At 46.8% G+C, this 21,738-nt stretch overlaps 1 protein-coding gene across 5 annotated transcripts in view; it reads left to right on the forward strand.

Moving 5' to 3' along the window:
• The window catches only part of POU2F1 (POU class 2 homeobox 1), a 114,830-nt gene that overhangs the window by 78,518 nt on the left and 14,574 nt on the right, over nt 1-21,738 (forward strand). For all 5 annotated transcript variants that reach the window (XM_066261050.1, XM_066261055.1, XM_066261052.1 and 2 more), the window contains 6 exons: nt 5,559-5,659; nt 8,692-8,745; nt 10,422-10,541; nt 13,166-13,354; nt 14,926-15,052; nt 16,110-16,204. In XM_066261050.1, the coding sequence (XP_066117147.1) occupies nt 5,559-5,659; nt 8,692-8,745; nt 10,422-10,541; nt 13,166-13,354; nt 14,926-15,052; nt 16,110-16,204 (686 nt within the window). The remainder of the gene's footprint in view (nt 1-5,558; nt 5,660-8,691; nt 8,746-10,421; nt 10,542-13,165; nt 13,355-14,925; nt 15,053-16,109; nt 16,205-21,738) is intronic.

The raw sequence follows: 21,738 nt of genomic DNA on the forward strand, positions 1-21,738 counted from the left end.
ACTTTTCAGGAGTTCTCTTTCTGGATCTCCACTCTCCCAGACTTCTGTTTCGTGATGGCTCACTTGAACCCACCACATGTGTGTGCACGCACGCACACACACACGCTCGCTGAACAGAAGCTAAGTTTTCCTTGAACATTTTTTAGCTGTTATTTATGTTACTCCTGTGCCACGGATTCTTACGGGGATCACACACACTGTAAGTGTCTAGTTTAATTAGTGGGTGGTGCTAAATGTCATGGAAAGCAAAGGAGCCTCAGAAGCACCTTGCCCTCGTGTGTGTTCAGAGCACAAGCCTCCATTCAGGAGACATCATCTGGTCCTCTGTAGAAGCAGTACTGACGGACATCTTCCAGGGTTCCGGAAGGCCCAGGGCTCTGCAGCCAGCTTCTCCACTCGGGTTTACCTGTTTGCTGGTGTGAGACCCCAGTAACAAATCTATTCCATACTTTTAACAAAAGAGTCGGAGGCCACTGCACTTTAGCAAGAGATTTCCCCCTTTTGAACGTACTGTGGTTTCTATTAAATATAGCTAGATCCTGAAAAGATGGCTAAAATTTGATATCCTGTAAGTTTCTATTTCTCGCCTTTTGTCTTCCTCATATTTTGTTTTTTCCTAGTATGGTGTGAATTGATCCAATTTCATTTTCCCCCCAAATGGATGTCTGGTTATCCATTTATGGAAAACGCCGCTGTTTCCTCACTGATCTGCAGGACCTCCTTGTCATGTGTCACGTGTCCTGAGATGTGTGTGGATTGTGCCTGGCTCTAGTCTGGTCTGTTTGCCCTGCACTGGCACCATGCTGCCCTGGTTGTTGCTGCTCTGTGACAACCTCCTGTCTGGAGAGTGCACGTCTCTCTACTTAGTTCTTTTTAGAGAGCATGTTGGCCCTTTGCCCTTCTATTTACGTTTTAAATCAGCCCGTCAGTGATACACCTTCTAACCTGAGGAAGAGGAAAGGAGAAAGAAAGTAAGTTGTTTAGGTGAAATAACTTGTTTGACCTGAAATTATTTTTGAAACCATGGATCAGTTTGGGGAGAACTGACATCTTTACAATGTTGAGTCTTCCAATAAATGAACATTTATTTATGTCTTCTTTATTATTTTTAAATAAAATTTTATATTTTTTTGCTGACAGGACTTGCTACAGTTTGCTAGATTTTAAATATATAGATTCTGTGTGCTGTAACCTTTTAAACCGTCTCATTCTAATAAAAGATTATCAGATTCCTTAGGATACTCTGTATACACATATAATCAAGTTATCTGAGAAGAAAGTTTGGTTTCTTTTTTCCAAGTCCTGCATTTCCCTGCCTTGTCCTGCTGGCTGAGCCTGCAGTCAGTCGCTGGCGCCCTTCTCCTGTCCTCAGTCCTAAAGGATGTGCTTGTCATGTCTTATCCCGCTGAGGGGTTGCTTTCCCTTCCTGTGTCTAGAAGTGTAATCGTAAGTGGTTATTGAATTTTATCTGAGATGATGAAATGATTTTTCCCCATTTAATTAATGTGGTAAATCATATCAATTGATTTTTTTAAAACTCCAAACCAACTTTGCATTCCTGGAATAAGTTCATCTTAGTCATAATATTTATCTTGCTAGATTATTTTTGTTATTATTATTTAGACATATTTATGAGTAAAACTGGCTTGTGTGTGGTTTTTTTCTTTCTTATACTGGCTTTTGTCAGATTTTGGTATCAAGGTTTTACTGGCCTCATAAAATGAATTAGGGAGTGTTCCCTCTTCTCCCAACTCTGGAAAGGTTGTATAAGATTGGAATTACTTTTCCTTAAGATTTTTTTGAGCAAACAGAAGAACATTTCCTAGGCTTTTCACTGGGGGGGGGGGGGGTATTTTTACTTATTAATCTAATTTCTGCAAATGCTATGTCCTCTTCAGGTTTTCTTTTCTTGAATCAGTCTTGATGCATTCTGCCTTCTAGAGTTATGCACATCTAAGATTCATGCTCTTGCCATGAGTTTTGTTAGCTCCTAGCATGTCCTCTCTTTGTATCCATGGCATTAGTGAGTGATACCCTTTTTGTTAGCCTTGAATCACTTGTTCCATCTTACTTTCTTGTTACAGCCTAACCGAATTTTGTAGGTTATATGATTCTTTTGAAAGAACCAAGTTGGTGTTTCTATTATAGGATGAGCAAAAGTAGATTTACGGTTGTGAGTACATGAAACAGAGATAATTCTTGTTATTACTTATCATTGTATTTATTTGTATTACAACTGTAAGCCTACTTTTGCCTACCCCGTATATGTTTTTACTAATTGCTATTTCCCTACTTTTTGGCCTTCAGTTTATTATCACCTTTCTGCTTGTCTCTTGGGATTACTTCCTTGCTTAACACATCTTTCTCTCTTCTGTTCACCGGCTGTATTAACCCCTCCTGCAGCTTCCCTTCGTGGCTCCTGAGACACGCTGGTCTGAGGGGGCTTCTCCTCCCTGGCTTTCTGTGACTTGACATCTCCTAATGGTGCCCGCTTGTCTTCAGCCTTCTTTTCTCCATAGCCATTCTTAATCTACAGACATTTGTACTCTCCTGGTTTTAGCTGTCACTTCTCTGTGAGTGACACAGAATCAGGGAACCCATAACATGTCTTGGCTCTTTCACAAACTAGCTATGACGTCTTGAGCAATCTACTTAAGAGTCTTTCATCTCCATTTCTTCAATAAGATGAGGAGCTTGTATGATGCTCACCTAGTGACAACCTTGTAGAAGCTTTAGCTCTGGCCTCTGATATTTGTAAGTGCCCACTGGATCATTTTTTCCATCATGTTTTGTCAAGGTTTCTGAACTGTCTAGATCAATGTTAACCTTCCTTCTTGCACAATTCACCTTCTCCCCTAACCTGTCAGTTTCCTGGATTTTTATTTAGATGGTCCCATTTGTCCAGGCACATGTTTGGTGTGGGCTCCCACATCCCCGTCTCCTAGCTTATCTGCATAGTCAGGTTTGATAAGGGGGTGTGTGTATGTGCCTCCCCCTCCTTTCAGCCCACTGTGGGGCTTTCTGTTTTACAAGAAGGATTTCCGTGTCATGTCTGCTCTGCCCCACCCTGTCCTCCTGGTGGGGCCTTGTCACCTTGTACAAGATCTGCCTCTGCATCTTACTCTCTGTCTGCCTATGTTGTTGGCTAAGCGTGTGCCTTCTGCCTGACTAGCTGTGGTACTACGCCTTCATGCCATGCCCTCCAGAGGCAGATCCGGGGCCCTAAGTAGTGCTCCCTGGTGGCCACTATAGCTGGTCTATACCAGGATGCCAGAGGTCAGTCAGTCTGGTGTCCTTAGGGCTTTGTGATTTATCAGGGGCTTGGTATCATTTTTCTGGGAACTTGAATGTGGAACCAGTGTGTAGCGTTTTCATGGTCTCCACGAGAACAGACCACTTGATCTTGGAAGGCATCCTTGGTTGGTGACGTGCTTATCTCTCATGCTTATCTCTGCTTTCCAGAGTCTTACCTTCCTGAAGCCTTCTTGATTTGTTTAATATGTCTTGAGCATGTTTCTCTAATGCTGCACAATCTCTTTTTTAGAGCCTTTTTTTAATTTTAATTTTTATTTATTTATTTATTTTTCTTTACAGGGACAGAGAGAGAGAGTCAGAGAGAGGGATAGATAGGGACAGACAGACAGGAACGGAGAGAGATGAGAAGCATCAATTATTAGTTTTTCGTGGCGACACCTTAGTTGTTCATTGATTGCTTTCTCATATGTGCCTTGACCGCGGGCCTCCAGCAGACCGAGTAACCCCTTGCTCAAGCCAGTGACCTTGGGTCCAAGCTGGTGAGCTTTGCTCAAACCAGATGAGCCCGCGCTCAAGCTGGTGACCTCAGGGTCTCGAACCTGGGTCCTCCGCATCCCAGTCTGACACTCTAATCCACTGCGCCACCGCCTGGTCAGGCTAATGCTGCACAATCTTAAAATCTTTACCCACGTAATGATTTCCTGCATGGAGATAGAGACAGCCGTGGGTGACAAAGTGTGTAACTTTAAGATAGTGACACCTCGGTAGTGTGGCTTCTGGCAGTGACACCAATCACGATAGATTTTATTTCACACCAGTTCATTACTATATGACACAGGCAGGTACCCTTTTTAATCCATTTACTGCATATGTGTAAGTAGTGCTGTAGTTTCCTATACGGGAAACTTTACCCAAAAACCATACAAGAATAATCATTGTGAGATTTTTAAGGAGGTGAAATATATACATATATACTTCTTTTATATCATAATTATCTCAAGGAAAAGTGTTGCATTTGCTAGAAATTAAGATATATAGTGGCAGAAGTTCCACCTTTTAGAAATACAACTGCGGTTCTAGCTTGCACCCCCAGCTGCTGTGCTGTGTGCCCGTGTGAGGTGCAGGGGTCCTATGGTGGGAAATGGAGGGGCGTACCCCACTCCTGGGTCTCGGTCATTCTCGCAAGTTCCGTAGTCTATTATATTCAGTGTAAAGTATTCTGATTATTTCTAATTAATGGCTGGGTATGGTCATTTGAAAACAATCTATTATATACTTTAGAACAGTGGTCCCCAACCCCCGGGCGACAGACTGCTACCAGTCCGTGGGCCATTTGGTACCAGTCTGCAGAGAAAGAATAAATAACTTACATTATTTTCGTTTTATTTATATTTAAGTCTGAACGATGTTTTATTTTTTAAAAAGGACCAGATTCCCTCTGTTACATCTGTCCAAGTCTTACTCTTGACACTTGTCTCAGTCACGTGATACTTTTATTAGTCCCACCCTAAAGGTCGGTCTGTGAAAATATTTTCTGACATTAAACTGGTCCGTGGCGCAAAAAAGGTTGGGGACCACTGCTTTAGAAGATATTTCTGGGTAATAGTGTGGTATGTCTTTCCATGAGTTAGTCCTATTGTAACATCAGATCACAGCATAAAAACACGGACATGACATCGACAAAATTTTAATTATTGCAGCGTCCTTGCTGATTAGTTACAGGAATCAATCTGTACTCTGGGATTGAAGGAATTAGCAAAATTATTCTGATTACCTGGTAAATGGCTGCCTTTGCCATCGGGGTGTCACTGTGAGGGCATTTCAATTAAGAGTAAGTATGTCTGCTCATGTCAGAGTCACCAGTGAATTTCTTCCATCTGAACCCTGTATCGAGAAGGGCGAGACGGGGGACCCCGCTGCCTCCATGGAGGCCCCGTCTCTGCCCCTTTGTACTGCAGTGAGAGGCAGCAGTCTCTCTCTTAGAGCACTGGATGTCTTGTGCTTGTCTGGCCTGTTTTCCAGTTACCACCTCCACTTCTGAATTCTCCAGTGCTATCTTAGATCGCAGTTTATTACTTACATTGTCATTTGTTTCTTAAGCTTTCTCTGTACTCGTGAACTTGTCCTCCAGTCCTGCCTCCAGAGGAGAAGTCCTTCCATTGCGTTGCCTCTTTCCTTTGCAGCTCTTCTCCTTGGAAGGACTTGCACAAGACAGATGCCTGATACACGTCGGTAACTGAAGTCTGGTGCTTGATCTGCTCAGTTTGTGTTTTCATAGTTACGTTCTTTTGCTTGCTTCCTAGGCACGCAGACGAACGGCCTGGACTTTCAGAAGCCGCCTGTGCCTGTTGGAGGGGCAATCTCAACAGCCCAGGCCCAGGCTTTCTTCGGACATCTCCACCAGGTAGGATGATATGCGCAAGCACGAGTGACAGTGAAGGGTGGAGGCGTGGGGCTGGGCCTGGGCCGCGCCCTCAGGGGTAGCACTCTTAAGTCAATGAAGCCTGGTGCTGACCACCTTGAATCATGTCATTCTGAATGGCTGGTCTGCAGTCCTATAGTTTAGTTGACTGTATAGCTATTGACACGTAACACTTTTGTTTCTAGTGGAATGTATCTAATAACTGGGTTACTGTTCCTGTGCATGTGCGTCTGCAGTTCTCTGAAGATAGTAAATTACAGCGTCACCCGAAATGGCATGGCCGCCACTGCCTGGGACCTGCCTTGTCGGGCTCTGACCTTGGGGCTCCTCTTCCTCCTCTAAGTCAGTTTCAAACCCTTTTAACTTGGGCAAGGTGGTCAGAGCCTTTGCTTGCTGTTTCTATGTGGTTTTACTTTAGTTATGTTGTTTCTGGGTAAAACATTTATTGAGGAACAGGATATTGACAAGCCTTAAAGTGTCCTTTCACATATCACCCACTAATCCCAAGGAAGACAGAAGCTGCCTGTGCAGGGGGCAGATCTAAGACACCTGTCAGTTGATGAGATTGACCATGGCGGTCACAGACATGCTGATGCCACGTGCCTTCTGTCGTATTCCTGACAGAAACAGTCACGAGGACAGAATCAAACACACCCAAGTCAAGGGGCCTTCTGTAAAACAGCTGGTCCCTGCTCTACAGAAGTGTCCATATCATGAGCGACACAGGTAGGCCAAGGAGTTGTTCTGGAATGAAGATGAGTGAATGGACAGGACAGCTGAATGCAGATACGGACTGTATCATGGGTCAGAAAGAGTTCGAGGCTGGTCTCCTTTCGGTCTTTGTACCTGGAACTCTCTGCCCTGGCTCTGGTCTTAATACATTACCTCGTCGGATAGTCCTCCCTGGTTATGCTGTATCTAAAGTGTGTTCTTTATAAATCTCTCGATTTTTTATGTCTTGTTTTTGTTTTTACTTCTATTTCTTTAGGGTTTTAACCTACTAATGGGACTTTAAGGGTTTTTCCTTTAACTAGGGTAAAACTAGTATAATATAATTTTCAGGTGTACACCATTGTAACTTAACATCTGTATGCCAGGTGATCACCCAGAAGCCTACTTACCCTCTTCCAGCATTGTTGACCCCTCCCCCCCGGTAACCAGCAGTCTGTTCTGTGTATCTGTGCATTTGTTTGGGGGTACAGGAGGTAGCAGTCCATTAACATTTCAGCTCTGAGCTCTACACTGAACCCCACACCGACAGCAGTGTTTAACCTAAGGAGGTCCCGCTGCTCTGCGACATATCCAGAACTGACTCATGCCCTCCTGTTTACACGTGGCCACTCTCCACTCATCCTGGTCTGAACCCTGGACTCATTCCTGACCCACTTTCCTCCACCTGTGTTCAATCAGCTCTCAGGGTCCCCTGCCGTCTCAGCCGTGCCAGCTCCGCCTTCCGGCTGAGGCTTCCCTCATCCATCCTGACTCATGTCTTTCTCCGTTTTCAGGACACTGCCGTATTTGAAGAGCACAAACCAGTTATTTTGTAAAGTGTTGCTCAGTTCGAGTTTGGTCACAGATAGCTCAGGTTTCTCTTGATAGGAACACAACATAAGCAGTGCCGTGTTCTCCTCGGTGCGTCACACAGGGCACATGTGCCATCGCAGGTGCTCCAGCTGTGATCACTTGTCTTCCGAGCTCCCCAAAACAAATGACTGTTTTCCCCTAGTCATTAATAAGTAGCTCTGGGCCCTGGCCGGTTGGCTCAGTGGTAGAGCGTCGGCCTGGCGTGCGGGGGACCCGGGTTCGATTCCCAGCCAGGGCACACAGGAGAAGCGCCCATCTGCTTCTCCACCCCTCCCCCTCTCCTTCTCTCTCTCTTCCCCTCCTGCAGCAAGGCTCCATTGGAGCAAAGATGGCCCGGGCGCTGGGGTTGGCTCCTTGGCCTCTGCCCCAGGCGCTAGAGTGGCTCTGGTAACGACAGAGCGACGCCCCGGAGGGGCAGAGCATCGCCCCCTGGTGGGCGTGCTGGGTGGATCCCGGTCGGGCACATGCGGGAGTCTGTCTATCCCCATTTCCAGCTTCAGAAAAATACACACACAAAAAAAGTATCTCTGGGGGACCACTGAGAACGTGGGAGCCTCATGCTGCTCCTCACATTGCACTCATTAGTTAGCGCACCTGGCGAGGACATTTGCCTGAATCAGTTATTACCATCATGGTGCTCAAGGATGGTCCTTATTTTAACATAACTGTTGTGGGAACTTCCTGAATGAATGAAATGCAAGTATCAAATGTTATGACACACTTCCCTGTGTGGTCTATAGGACAGAGTCTTCATTCCAGCCAGGAGTTCTGAGTTATGACAACTAATGTCGATTATGCAGCTTTGTATACATGCAGGATTTTTACTCTGGCCATATACATGGAGATTTTTAAATTAGAATGGGCAGGTAATTCTGATAGTTTATCATTATAAAAATATCATGAGCTTTGCTTTCTGAGGTCTGAAAACCATTTTTTAGTGTGTTTTTCAAACAGGAAATAGTCACTGAAAAATGTGCATACATCTCCGATGATTTACCCCCCATGCCCTGTATGGGGGCACTCTGTCCCCTCCCACATGGAAGTCAGAGCGAGGATTCCAACCAAATAGAGTAACTTGCTCTTATTCAATCTTTAACACAATGTGGGAGGTGGATTAAGTTTTTAGAATCTAAGGATCTATGAATACAAGCAGAATGCGATGCAAGGAGTGCCAGACACAAGTGCGGCATCCCGATGACACAAACTCAGTGTGGGGACATCCTCCGTGGTATAGTGGGAGCATGTTTTCTCGTGGGCGATGGTGGGCCTGCGAGCGTGTCCACCCAGCTTAGCCCCAGAAGAGAACCTCTTTGTCTGCTCAGTTCTAGCTCAGTGGTACCCTCAGTAGAGGCTCCTGAGGTCTTCATTGATGATGGCTCTAATGACAGTGTCAGCAGTGTCAGTCCCTAACCCCCTGCTGCTCCTTGCAGGTCCAGCTCGCTGGAACGAGTTTACAGGCTGCTGCTCAGTCTTTAAATGTACAGGTAAGCTGGGGCATGGGCCTGGGGGCAGTTTCTATTTTCCCCATATTTTTCCATTTTATGTAATGAGCATGCAACAGTTTTATAATAGGAGTACTTAGGAGTATTACCTTTTTTTCTTACTGATTCTCAAATCATTGCCATGGAAGAAGGTGAATTTTACATTAGGCTGCTGTGAATGACCAAAGTGAGCAAGAAAAGTCTCCTTCCACGGTCTCCAGGCAAATGTTTCTGGGTTCCACAGCTGCGACACATCCCTCACAGACCAATAATGCCTGAGGTGCCCTCTGTGTCCTAGTGTCTTCTTACTCACTGTTGTTGTGGGAGGGACTGGCCCAGGGCTGAGAGACGGGTCTCAGGCTTGAGTTCTTAGCCTGCACTAGCTAGCTGCGTGACCTTTTTCAAGTCCGTTAACCCAGTGGCTTTCAGCCATCAGATCAATATCAGGGCGGTTAACTCTTTTGTGGGGCACGAAATTTCTGGCGTACCGGCACCGGTCTGCGGATGGGGGGTTGGAACCACCGAATAAGCTGGAGCGCGTGTGTTGTCACCTGCGTTTGAGTGGGTGGTTTGGAGGACTGCCAGGTTCCCTCTCTACTCCAACATGTTATGATTCTAAGGATTGTAATGAAACCCGCATATAGATACTGATGAACTCCAGACACTCACACTTTAAAACAGAACTTAAATTGGGCTATGTTGCTTCTTTGAACCATGTGGCAGATCGTGCCGGGTTAAAGTCGTAGGCATGACTCTTACCATGTCAGTTGACCTGCTGCTTCCTTCACTAGAGTGTTATGTAACTAAACAGTCAGCAGGGGGTGCACTTTTCTGCAAGACTGGGTGCAGTGCTGATGATTGCAGACCTTGGGGTGAGGGTTCCACGAATCCCAGTGGAAATGGGCCCAGTAGCGTGGAAACAGGGCAGGAGCAGAAAAGGAGATGATGTGACCTTCCTTTCTAGGGGAGGGGAGGTGGAAAATTGCCCTGGTTGCCATAGTAAACTTTCATCCCTTAGAGAGATGTTGGCAAACAGGCTGTAGCTGCAGAGTGAGTGTTTACAGTCCTGCACTGTAATTATCTCTCACTGACGGGCAGAATTAATCAGAGCCTCTATGCTAATTAGCCTTGCTGCAGTCCCCAAAACAGGTGGTGGGAAATATGCAAATCAATGCAGAATTTCAATGCTTTGCATAACCAGTGTTAATTAGCATACATTTTCTCTCAGTGTCCTTCCAGGAGCAGGTCCTCTCCCTCCTAAAGCCTGGAGCCCTGGAGGCTGTGTGCCTGGTGGGCAGTACCACAGGTACAGCCCTCTGACCATTAGAGGGGAGCTCTGGGTCAGTCCCTCTCTGAGGTGGCAGTAAGTCTTGCACCGACAGAGACAGGTGGAAGTACTCTCTCCCATACTTCTTCCCAGCGTGGAGGATTTGGGTGTGGTCCATGATCTGGGGAAGACCAGTTCTTAAAAGTTATAATTGCTGCTTTGCTGACTTTGGAACAAAAAAAAAATCAAAATGCTTAATATGTAAAATTAGGAAAGTACAAAGATTTATAAGAAAGGAAAGAGTAAATCCAAAACACCCATGGCTACGTAAGTTCATGTTTTAAATAATTCTTGAAATATGGAATTATAAGTACCTTTCTTCTAATGAATGATTTGACCCCCCCTCCTTCAGTCTAAGTCTAATGAAGAGTCCACGGAGCCGCAGCCGCCAGGCCAGCCCCCCCAGCAGCCGTCCGTGCAGGCGGCCATCCCACAGACACAGCTCATGCTGGCCGGCGGGCAGATAACTGGGGTAAGTCTTCCCTTGGCAGAGAGAGGGTGGGCCGCTGTCAGCGCTGCCCCCGCAGCTCTGGCGAGGGCCCTGCGGGCACAAGCCGCCCTGCATTGTCGCTGAGGACCTTTCTACTCTGGAGGCAGCTCTGTAAAGGGATTTACCTGGTTTTGAGTTTTCAGGGTATCTTTTGTTACAGTTGCAGGTGCTCTGGATAAACTAAGGGCCTTTTAAAGCTTACATTTAGCTGTTGCCTTGTCAGGCAGTGGAGTTACTATCCCGGGCTTGAGAGTCTCGCGTTGACGAGGTGGTAGCGGTCAGTGTGAGTTATGACGTCGCTGTAGAGCAGGGGTTGAAGCGTGGGCTGGTGCTGACAGGAGCATGATGTTCTAGCGTGGAGCCTCCCCTCCACCTCAGACTCTGGGTCTGCAGTTCCCTGTCCTGCCCTGTGCCTCAGTATACAGGCAGATGGGGGTGTCACTGTTCCCTGTGCCACAGGATGGATGCAAAGACTGAGAGCAATAACATACATAGATCAGTGCTCGGCGCATAGCATTTGATGCAGGCCATTTCCTTTTATGGGAAGTAAATTGGCCTGTGAATATATTGAGTTTTCAACTTTTCAGCTGTCTTTGCTCTAAGACATAATTGAAAATATTTTTCCATTGGCCCTGGCTGGTTGGCTCAGTGGTAGAGCGTCAGCCTGGCGTGCGGGGGACCCGGGTTCGATTCCCGGCCAGGGCACACAGGAGAAGCACCCATCTGCTTCTCCACCCCTCCCCCTCTCCTTCCTCTCTGCCTCTCTCTTCCCCTCCCTCAGCCAAGGCTCCATTGGAGCAAAGATGGCCCGGGCGCTGGGGTTGGCTCCTTGGCCTCTGCCCCAGGCGCTAGAGTGGCTCTGGTCGCAACAGAGCGACGCCCCCTGGTGGGCAAAGCATCGCCCCTGGTGGGCGTGCCAGGTGGATCCCGGTCAGGCGCATGCGGGAGTCTGTCTGACTGTCTCTCCCCGTTTCCAGCTTCAGAAAAATACAAAAAAAAAGAAAAAAGAAAATATTTTTCCAATTCTGAAAATTTCTCTATTAAATTATCTTTTTTGGCCCTGGCCGGTTGGCTCAGCAGTAGAGCGTCGGCCTAGCGTGCGGAGGACCCGGGTTCGATTCCCGGCCAGGGCACACAGGAGAAGTGCCCATTTGCTTCTCCATCCCTCCGCCGCGCTTTCCTCTCTGTCTCTCTCTTCCCCTCCCGCAGCCAAGGCTCCATTGGAGCAAAGATGACCTGGGTGCTGGGGATGGCTCTGTGGCCTCTGCCTCAGGCGCTAGAGTGGCTCTGGTCGCAACATGGCGACGCCCAGGATGGGCAGAGCATTGCCCCCTGGTGGGCAGAGCGTCGCCCCTGGTGGGCGTGCCGGGTGGATCCCGGTCAGGCGCATGCGGGAGTCTGTCTGTTTCTCCCTGTTTCCAGCTTCAGAAAAGAAAAAAAATAAATAAAAAATAAAAATTATCTTTTTTGGGAGAGGGTTGGGGAGTGGTGAGGAACCAGTTATTTATTATTGAATCCATATTGTATCAACCCACAAAGTATTTTCTGCCCGTCATGTTCATAAGGTGTGTCCCAGCAGCTGACAGCAAGCTTGGGGACAGAACCCATTAGAGAATGCACGTGTGTGTGTGTATAAAATCTGTGTGCACGCATATTGACGGGTACTGAGTTCTGATTCTGTCTCTGAGGCACAGGTTGTACGAGACCCTTAGAGAAAGTGCCACTCAACCGCAGGACTAGCTCCTCAGAATGTGGTAATGTCCTTTCTGCCATCAGAACATGCCACGAAAAGGAAGGGAGAGCACACTTGCTACTTTAAGTGGGCTTGAAATAAGTTGCATTGTGAGAGCAAGTTTAAATCTGCTCTGAGTACATTTCCTGTGTCCCTGGTTGAGTTTTGCTTTGGGTGACAAGTGTCTACAATAGTATGAGACACTTGGGATTCCAGGGTTATGTGGCTGGGCCTTCTGTTAAACCTGGGCATTAGGAATCATTTGCATATAGAGAGAGTGGCTGTCACCACCTGTTTCACAGAGATAATGTGTCAGAAAGGGGATGTAAAGTTGCAGAGACTCTCTGCTTTCCATAACATAAAAGCCTCTGTGGGGAGGGGCTGAAGGGAGACTTAGAGAAGAAACAAATGGAGCTCGTATTCTTTAGTCATATCTTCAGCCATAATGGAAATGGGGGAACATGGCAGTATTCATGCTAATGGGCAGCAGCTGGGCCTTATCAGCCCTGTCCATGGTCAGATCCAGCATCCCAGTCCTCATTCATCTGACTAATCACTCGCTGTTCTGTTGAGTATAAATTTCTTTTCATATCCTGTCAGCAGTGATTCCTTTTTTCCCTTCTTGCTTACTAGTTAATTACTTTTTTTTGCCCAAACCCTAGGGCCCTGGACAGGCTTAAATGTGTAAGTCCAAAGTGAGGTCCACCATTTTTAGTTAAATGTTCTGTCAGTGGTGGTAGCCTGATCACCGGCGAGCACACTAGCCGCGTGCTAGCCGAGGGAAGTTGGTAGCTGTGGAATAATGCCACATGCGTTACTGCGTTGGGGCCTTTTCCTTCAGCCCTTTCTGACCGTTCGTCCCGGCTCTGTCTAGCTCACGCTGACGCCAGCGCAGCAGCAGCTGCTCCTGCAGCAGGCCCAGGCCCAGGCCCAGTTGCTGGCCGCCGCCGTGCAGCAGCACTCTGCCAGCCAGCAGCACGGCGCCGCTGGGGCCACCATCTCTGCCTCGGCCGCCACACCCATGACGCAGATTCCCCTGTCCCAGCCCATCCAGATCGCACAGGTGAGCGAGCAGCCCTCACAGCTGGGCACGGGCAAGGGTAAGGGCACGAGGTGGGGACAGGCTTAGGACGGGGAGTGGGGACGGGACAGGCTCAGAGCCAGGCCAGGGAGTGGGGACAGGGGACAGGCTCAGAGCTGGGCCGGAGAGTGAGGACAGGGGACAGGCTCAGAGCCGGGCCGGGGAGTGGGGACAGGGGACAGGCTCAGAGCCGGGCTGGAGAGTGAGGACAAGGGACAGGCTCAGAGCCGAGCTGGGGAGTGAGGACAAGGGACAGGCTCAGAGCCGGGCTGGGGAGTGGGGACAGGGGACAGGCTCAGAGCGGGGGGCCGGGAGTGGGGAATAGAAGGGCAGCCCTCTTTAATTGTGAGTTCACTTTCTGAGTGTTTGTGTGAGCCCTTATAGGCGTGAGGAACTCTAGATCAGTGAGGTAAGGGGTAAGCCTGCCCTATTACTGAACCAGAAATAATATATTTGTTTGCTTTTTGGGTTGATGCTGTAAACACATAAGTGATTATTTGAATAACTGTTTACATTAAATGACAATTCTTGAATAATTAGCTGGCATATTTCTGACACAGGCGATTACTGTATTTTAATTAGCTAATTAGGATAGGCGTAGGTTCTCTTGTGTGCCCTGCAGTGAGCATGGCATCCATGTGAGACTTGGCCAGTCATCTCTGAGGCAGGGATCGGCTTCGTGCAGAACTCGGGATGTTTTTGGTTTCATTTTTCACATCTTAGAGCAAGGTATCCAGAGATAATAAAAATTCCTTTAAGAGGCATAGACAGCACAACCAAGGAAGAAAGGCAAATGGAATCTTTCATCTCAAAGCCATTGGGGAGAAGAAGTAGTCACGTCAGTGAAATCTAGGAAGAGCTGTGAGTCAAGCGCTGGATCATGATGCTCACCCCCAGAGAGGGCCCGTGGCTGGAGTGAGATGTCAGACCAGCCTCTGTGACCATCATCTACAGTCTATACCAAGACAGCGCTTTTGTTTTAGCTGCTGCCATCAGCACCAAGTAAATGTTGTTAGTGTCTGAGCTGGGAGACCCTACGTTGATGTTATTTCAGTAAGATGAATGAGAGCACACTGAAAATGATAAATCCTAGGCCATTGTAAGGTGATGTTGATGAGTTATATGGATCAGATTTTTACATGGATAACTTAAAATTTTTTATGGTTTCTCAGTTGAGTTCAATAGGCTTATGCCAAATTTCATAAATTAGTATAGATTTTTAAATTTATGCAAATACAGATATCACTCTTAATTTTTACTTAGAAAAATCGGTCAACTTTTTAAAAACAACATTTTTTCTCACTTGATTTTTAAAACCCATATTGGTCTCTTACATGTTAAAACACAGAACATAACAATTTATTCTGTGGGAGTTTTAAATAACTGTTGACAGCTGAGCTCAACCTAAGTCAAGACAACATGTGTCAACAAAAGTAGTCCTAGTGAGAGGGGGAGTTCCCTCACCGCAGGAGACACGCCCCACTCAGGCGCCATTCGGGGAAGCGAGTGTTTATCTTGGAGCCTCCAACTCACGCTTTTATCTGATGGTGTAGGATCTGCAGCAGCTCCAGCAGCTCCAGCAGCAGAACCTCAACCTGCAGCAGTTTGTGCTGGTGCACCCGACCACCAACCTGCAGCCAGCCCAGTTCATCATCTCGCAGACGCCCCAGGGCCAGCAGGGTGAGCCACGCAGCAGGTCCGGGGGGATGGGAGTGTCGGACCAGTCCCGTCACTCCTTCACTCCGTGCTGTCCCGAACCTGTCCCTGCACTCCTTCACCCCTTGCTGTCCTGAACCATCCCTTCACTCCATCCTGTCCAGTCAATTTCATTTCCATTTACACTCAGTAGTCATGTCAAGCAAAGTACGTTGTCATGCTCACCACAGTGTGGAAGGTTGTCTGTCTCTCACTGCCATTCATCTCTTGAATCACCAAGGAGGAACCAAGAGTTTGACCAGAAGTCTAAATGAAATCCCCCGACTTGCTTAACATAAACTGGATAAATTGTTTCCGTGTTTTGGTTCTTTAATGAGAATATGTTCAAGACCTGCAGCTGAGTGTTGAATGTATATGCGTCTAGCAAACATTTGGTTAAGTTCCTTTGGAAGTTTGAGAAGGAGAGGAGTTACAAAACACATCCTCACGGCCTTTTAGAAGTAGTGAATATTGTATCAGCAATAAAGTCCAGGGACATTTGTGACGCTGGTCACTGGAATCAGTGCAGAGGGTATCAGGGTATCAGGACTTCAGCCCGTTTGTCCTTCTCCGCGACTCCTATTTCTGTGTTGGAGGCTTTTTTCCTGGTCATTCACTGCAAAGTCTTCTGTTGTGTAAATACCTGTTGCACTTAAAGGGGAGGGCTCCCTTGGTGAACTGGACAATCCGCAGGCCGCTTGTGAAGGCTTCTGGGTGGAGGGTGCGCTCGTGGGAATGGTGAGCTCTTCCACTGAGATGACGTCTTCACTCCCATCCATTCTGCCCCAAAGCAAGTAGCTAGCCAGTCAGAGGGTCACTTGGGCTCCACTGAATATACATCAGTCTCAGTCTTAGTCTGATGGTTCTTTTCTTGTCCAAGTCATGTCATAGTAACAACTTTACAAAAAAGACATTAAGAGTTTTAAGACCAGTAAGACTATTAAATCAACAGGAATTTTTCACTTCAGTGTACTATTCTCTTTCTACCATGTGTTCAGAGTAATCCTTGCTGTTCCTGGCATAACGTGTCGTGTTTTAACAGGTCTCCTGCAAGCGCAAAACCTTTTAACGCAACTACCTCAGCAAAGCCAAGCCAACCTCCTCCAGCCGCAGCCAAGCATCACACTCGCCTCTCAGGTCAGCTTTTTCCCGGGCAGGCTGCTTTCTCCTGTCCTCTCATTCCAGGGGACTGTGGGACCTGGTCGAATTACACACACACACACACACACACACACCCTGTAACACCCTAATTAAAATAATCCTGGTATTCAAGAAGTGACCAAAAATATAAAGATGGGCTTAGTTTTATAAAGTAACCCTACCAAATTGTTGTAGTCTTTGAAAATCTTCAAAGATTCCTGCCCTCTTCTATACTGACAAAGAAGTACAGCGCTGGTGGCAAGTACATCCCGAGTCCGACTGTGTGAGCTCCCTCCCGCACCCTGCCGCAGAGACTGCCGGGTGAACCGGGGCCAGGCCTCGGTGGACTCCCACACCACCCTCAGCGCTGTCTCGGGAGCTGCAGAGAGCTCTGACCTCTCTGCCCCCCTCCACCTCCAGGTGTGCTTTAGCTCATTTCTGCCGGAGTGCAGCTACAGAAAGGTAGTGGTCTGGGCGGTGGGGGCGCTGGGCCAGCTCTGCCCCTCGAATGGCTGTGTTGGTGGGTGCAGCCTCACCTCTGGATCTGCATCTGTGCTTTCCGTGACACTCCGGACTGGCTGTCCTGGAGCCTCTTCCAGCTCTGACTCTGTCATCATGGAAGTGTCCACTTCATACTGGCTCATTGCTGGATATGACAGAACTCAGCATCTGTTTATGATAAAAGCTCCTGCAAACCAGGAATAGGAGGTAACTTTCTTAACCTGGTGAAAGGCATCTTTCAAATCCCAGCATCCTAACAACTGAGTACCTGCTGCTCGCATTGTACTGAAGATCTTAGCAGTGCAAATGAGACAAGGAAAAGAAATGAAGAACACAGATTAGAAAGAATAAATAAAACTGTCTTGATGGGCAGACTACATGATTGCCTGTGTGGAAAGTCCTGAGGAAGCTACAAATAAGCTGCTAGAATTAATGGGTAATTTTAGCAAGCACGCAGGATACAGTTGATATATTAAAAAATCTGTGTATTCACAGTGATCATTTGGAAACTGAATTTAAGAAACAAAAATGTATAGTACCTAGGGATACATTTAACAAACATTTGTAAGAACTTGACATTGAAAACTACAAAATATTCCCAAGTGAAATTACAGAAACCTGAATTAATGGAGAGACCTGATGAATTCAGGAATTAGAAGACTGGGGTTGTTAAAACTGAGTCCACTCCAAGCTGGTTTATAGATCCCACACAGTTCCACTCGGTACCCAGCAGCTTTCCTTTTAGAAGTGTGCATTCTGTGTCTGTTGATACGCAATTATGGAGGACCTAGAACCGCCAGGCAGTTTTGAAAAGTAAGAACGTTGAAGGACACAATCTCAAGAATGATCACAGACCATAGTGACAAAGACAGCAATACCAGCAGGTGGGTACAAGTGGAGCAGTGCCCACAAGTCTGCAGCTGCTGTCTGTCCCCAGAGGTGCCAGAGGCTTTGGGGAAGAGAAGTCCCCTCTGCGAGCAGTGCTGAGATGGTCTCACCCCCTGTGCGGACAGAAGCCTCCACCCTGCTGCTCACAGCACACAAAGTGTGATTTGAAATGGGTTGTAGACATAAACTTCTAGAAGAAAACTTAGGGAAAATCTTTGTGCCCTCAGGTAAAGTAATGATTTCTTAAGTGGGACTCAAAAACCATGAACCAACAAAGAAAAAAGTGGATAAATTTCACAAAACGTAGAAGCTTCTGTTCAAAGAATAAAAAGGAAAGGAGATATTGTTAAAACTTATGTCTGGTAAATGACTGGTTTCCAAAATAAATCAAGAATTCATACAACCTAATAAGACAACCTGATGTTTTAAAAAGGGAGGATGGCCTGACCAGGCTGTGGCGCAGTAGATAGAGCGTCGGACTGGGATGAGGAAGGATCCAGGTTCGAAACCCCAAGGTCACCAGCTTGAGCGCGGGCTCATCTGGTTTGAGCAAAAAGCTCACCGGCTTGGACCCAAGGTCGCTGGGCTCCAGCAAGGGGTTACTCGGTCTGCTGAAGGCCCACGGTCAAGGCACATATGAGAAAGCAATCAATGAACAACTAAGAAGTCGCAATGCGCAACGAGAAACTAATGATTGATGCTTCTCATCTCTCTGTTCCTGTCTGTCTGTCCCTGTCTATCTCTGCCTCTGTTAAAAAAACAACAACAACAACAACAATAAAAAAAACATGATTAAAAAGGGAGGATGTTCAAAATATTAGAACATATTTCACCAGAGAAGGCATGTTGAGTACCTAGCAAACGTGTAAAGGTGCCGCAAATCATCAGCCCCCAGGGAAGTGCCAGTATCACCACGTGGTCACCAGAAAGGGCAGAGTTAAAGAGACTGGCAATGCACAGGTTGGCAAGAGGTAAAGCAACAAGCTTCCACGTAGCTTGTGGGACTGCACACGGTCCAAACGCCTCGGAAAACAGCTTGGCCATTCACCAAGTTAAACATCCGTGTACCTCTGACCAGCAGTTCTATTCCGAGAAATGCAAGTTGTGTCCACACAAACCGTGTGTGTGCATGGTCACTGCAGTTTTAGTCATAATCAACATCCGTGTACCTCTGACCAGCAGGTCTATTCCGGGAAATGCAAGTTGTGTTCACACAAACCGTGTGTGTGCATGGTTGCTGCAGTTTTATTCATAATCACTCTAAACCCAAAACAACTGACATGCCCCTCTGCTGGTGAATAGAGAGCATACCATTTGGCATATCTGTGCAACGGAAGGTTGCCCAGCCATGGCAAGAAGCGAGCTCTGATGCCACCAACACATGTGTGAATGTCAGAGGTGTCTGTCAGTGACAGAAGCCACAGAAAAGACTGCCTGCTCTGTGATTCATTTTATGTGACACTCTAGAGAGCACAGAATGATAGGGACAAGTCCTGTCAGTGCTGCCAGGGCTCAGATGGGGACAGACGGTGGAGGGGCCTGGGAGCTTCGGGGTGCCGGAAAGACCCTGAGGCTCAGTTGTGGTCACAGTTATGTGGTTGTCCGAACACTTCAAACGGCACAGTTTTAAATGGTGCACTTTATTGTGAATATGCTCAATGTGAAAACAAGGCTGGAATTTTAGAAGAGGCCCCTCCAGTGACTCCTTCCTGGCCCACGTGCTCCTCACCAATGGTGGCTGGATGTCATCCTGCGCCTGCTCACGGCCTCCACTCTGCTATCTGCTGCTCTGGGCCCGCCCGGCCACAGGCTCTGGAGCTGGGTTAACATGTCTGCAGTCCCCCTCCAACCCCCCCAACAAAAGTGACTGAGCAGTTTTCAGTCCTTTGTTATTTGAGAACAGGGCTACTTCAAGTCTGGAGCTGAGTGACAGTCGGATGGCTGACTGCGGGATGTATACTGCCATGTAGGTGTCTGATGTGGTTGGTGCTGCTCTGGCTCCTGCACAATGGCCAGGTGAAGTGACCAGTGCCACCAGGTCAGAGCAGAGCACTGCTGAGGTCACTGGAGCAGGAGGCAGGCACTGACCCACCTGCAGACCTGCGGAAGCCTGCTGTGTCAATCCTGGGCCAGTCAGTTCAATTGGAGAGAGTTCAGTATTACACGAATGAGGTCCAAGCAACAGGTGTGTGACCCGTTTTAAACCTAGGAGGACACCCGCAGGCACAGACTCGGTGTATAATCCTGGCCCATGACCTCTCACCTGGGCAACTGCTCACAGGAAGGCTCAGCCCCCATCACTAGTGAGACTCAGAAGGGCAGGGGTCTCAAACTCGCGGCCCACCGAACAATTTTGTGCGTCCCGCAGACTAATCCACGAAGTTCAAAATATTTTGGATAAAATTAAGTAAGCCTAGGGGCCTACTTGTATTTTTCATTTCTCTAGCATCCTAGCTAGATATTAGCTTAGTTAACAGCAGTTGTGATGCGAACTACAGTTTCAGGTCGTTTTGTGACACTGAGTAAACTGCATGTACGATTGTGCTTGTTGTACTGATTTTTTTTTGTTTTCAACTGCAGTGAGAAAAGTGTTGTGTAACAGTTGCCTTTTGTAGACCTAGTGCGGCCTGCCGAACGGCTGTGATCTTGCTCTGCAGTCCACATGCTGAGTTGAGTTTGAGACCCCTGCAGAAGGGTGTCTGCTCAGGCCCTGTGTCTGCGTAAGAAGGATGTTTCATATTTTCTTTTACAGAAAAGAAAGATTATACCCTCATGTCCTCAAATAACCTTTAGATGGAGTTCAATAAATATTTTTAAATTCATAGAAGAAGCTAGCACAATATTAAAAGAAACGTTATACAAGTTAGAAAAAAGTGACAGTTTTTTATAGATTTGAGGCAACGGATCTTGGGAAAAAAGTTCCCTTTTTTTCTTTTGATAATTTAAAACTTATGTATGCTGAAAAATAAAAGAAAAAAGGAGCAGACTAGGGAAATTTACGTTAATACGACACAGAATTTCTAACATTTGATGAGCTCTCTGAGGGTAAGAATGAGAATAGCATTAATACATAGATTAATGTATAGATGGGTTCAGATGTAAAACTAATTCACATCAAAGGGTACGGAGACTACTTCACACAGATAGGATATTGTGACTTTGCATAATAAGAGAAATAAAAACATAGGCAGCAGTGGGGGGCCGTTTGCTCCCTGATTTAGCAGAACAGTTAGAAAACTGCTAACAACCCATGTGGGGGAACCAGTGCGGTGCTATGGGCCCGAAGCTAGGACACCATCTGGTGTACCCTCTGCCCGGTACTGAGAGCCTGGTGAACTGGTCCCAAAGCGCTGATTCCAGGGTGGGAGAAAGAGCTACACGTGCTGCGTGGTTGTGTGCTGATACCTGTGTTAGGGAAACAAATGGAAAGTGTCTGGCAGTGAAGAAATTGTTAAGTGATGATAGCATTGCCTCGGTCAGCCTTTGGAAAGGATGGTTACGTAGACTGAAAGACCGTAGGATGGAAGGTAAAGTAGAGTGGTGAGCGGAAACTGTGGAGCATAAACTTATGTCTGCCTTAATTACGGTGAAGAATAAAAACATAGAGCTATAGAACTGTACATTTGAAACCTATACAATTTTATTGCCCAGTGTAACCCCAAGATAGTCAATAAAAAAAAAGTAAAAAAATAAAACAAAACATGGTGGCTGAGGGAAGCAGGAAGCCTGGAGGGATGGCTACTTCAGATGAGTGTCGCTGTCCTGCCTGGCCAGCTGGCCACAGTAAAAGCAGCACGTGACTGCTTTGCACTTGCACCTCATAGCCAGTCCCCTCCAGCGTCTTAACTGTGCTAGAAATATTTCTGTGATCGGTGGCGTGCGTGCCTTCTTGTTGAAGATTTCAAAAGTACTTCTTTGTGGGAAACATTTACGGATGATACAAGCTTAGTGCAACACATTAAAAACAGGATAACAGAAAAAAAAGTAAATATGGAAGAATAGTCACAAACACAAAAATGGAGCTATTAAGCTATTTGAAGTGTAGGTGATTTTATTTTTCCCCTTAAAATAGTTTTAATAATTTTATCTTTATAATATTGTGTCAGAAGTTGTAGATAGGATAGCAATTAGCAAGATAGATA

This window comes from Saccopteryx bilineata, chromosome 2, assembly GCF_036850765.1.
Source record: "Saccopteryx bilineata isolate mSacBil1 chromosome 2, mSacBil1_pri_phased_curated, whole genome shotgun sequence".
Classification (NCBI taxonomy): domain Eukaryota; kingdom Metazoa; phylum Chordata; class Mammalia; order Chiroptera; family Emballonuridae; genus Saccopteryx; species Saccopteryx bilineata.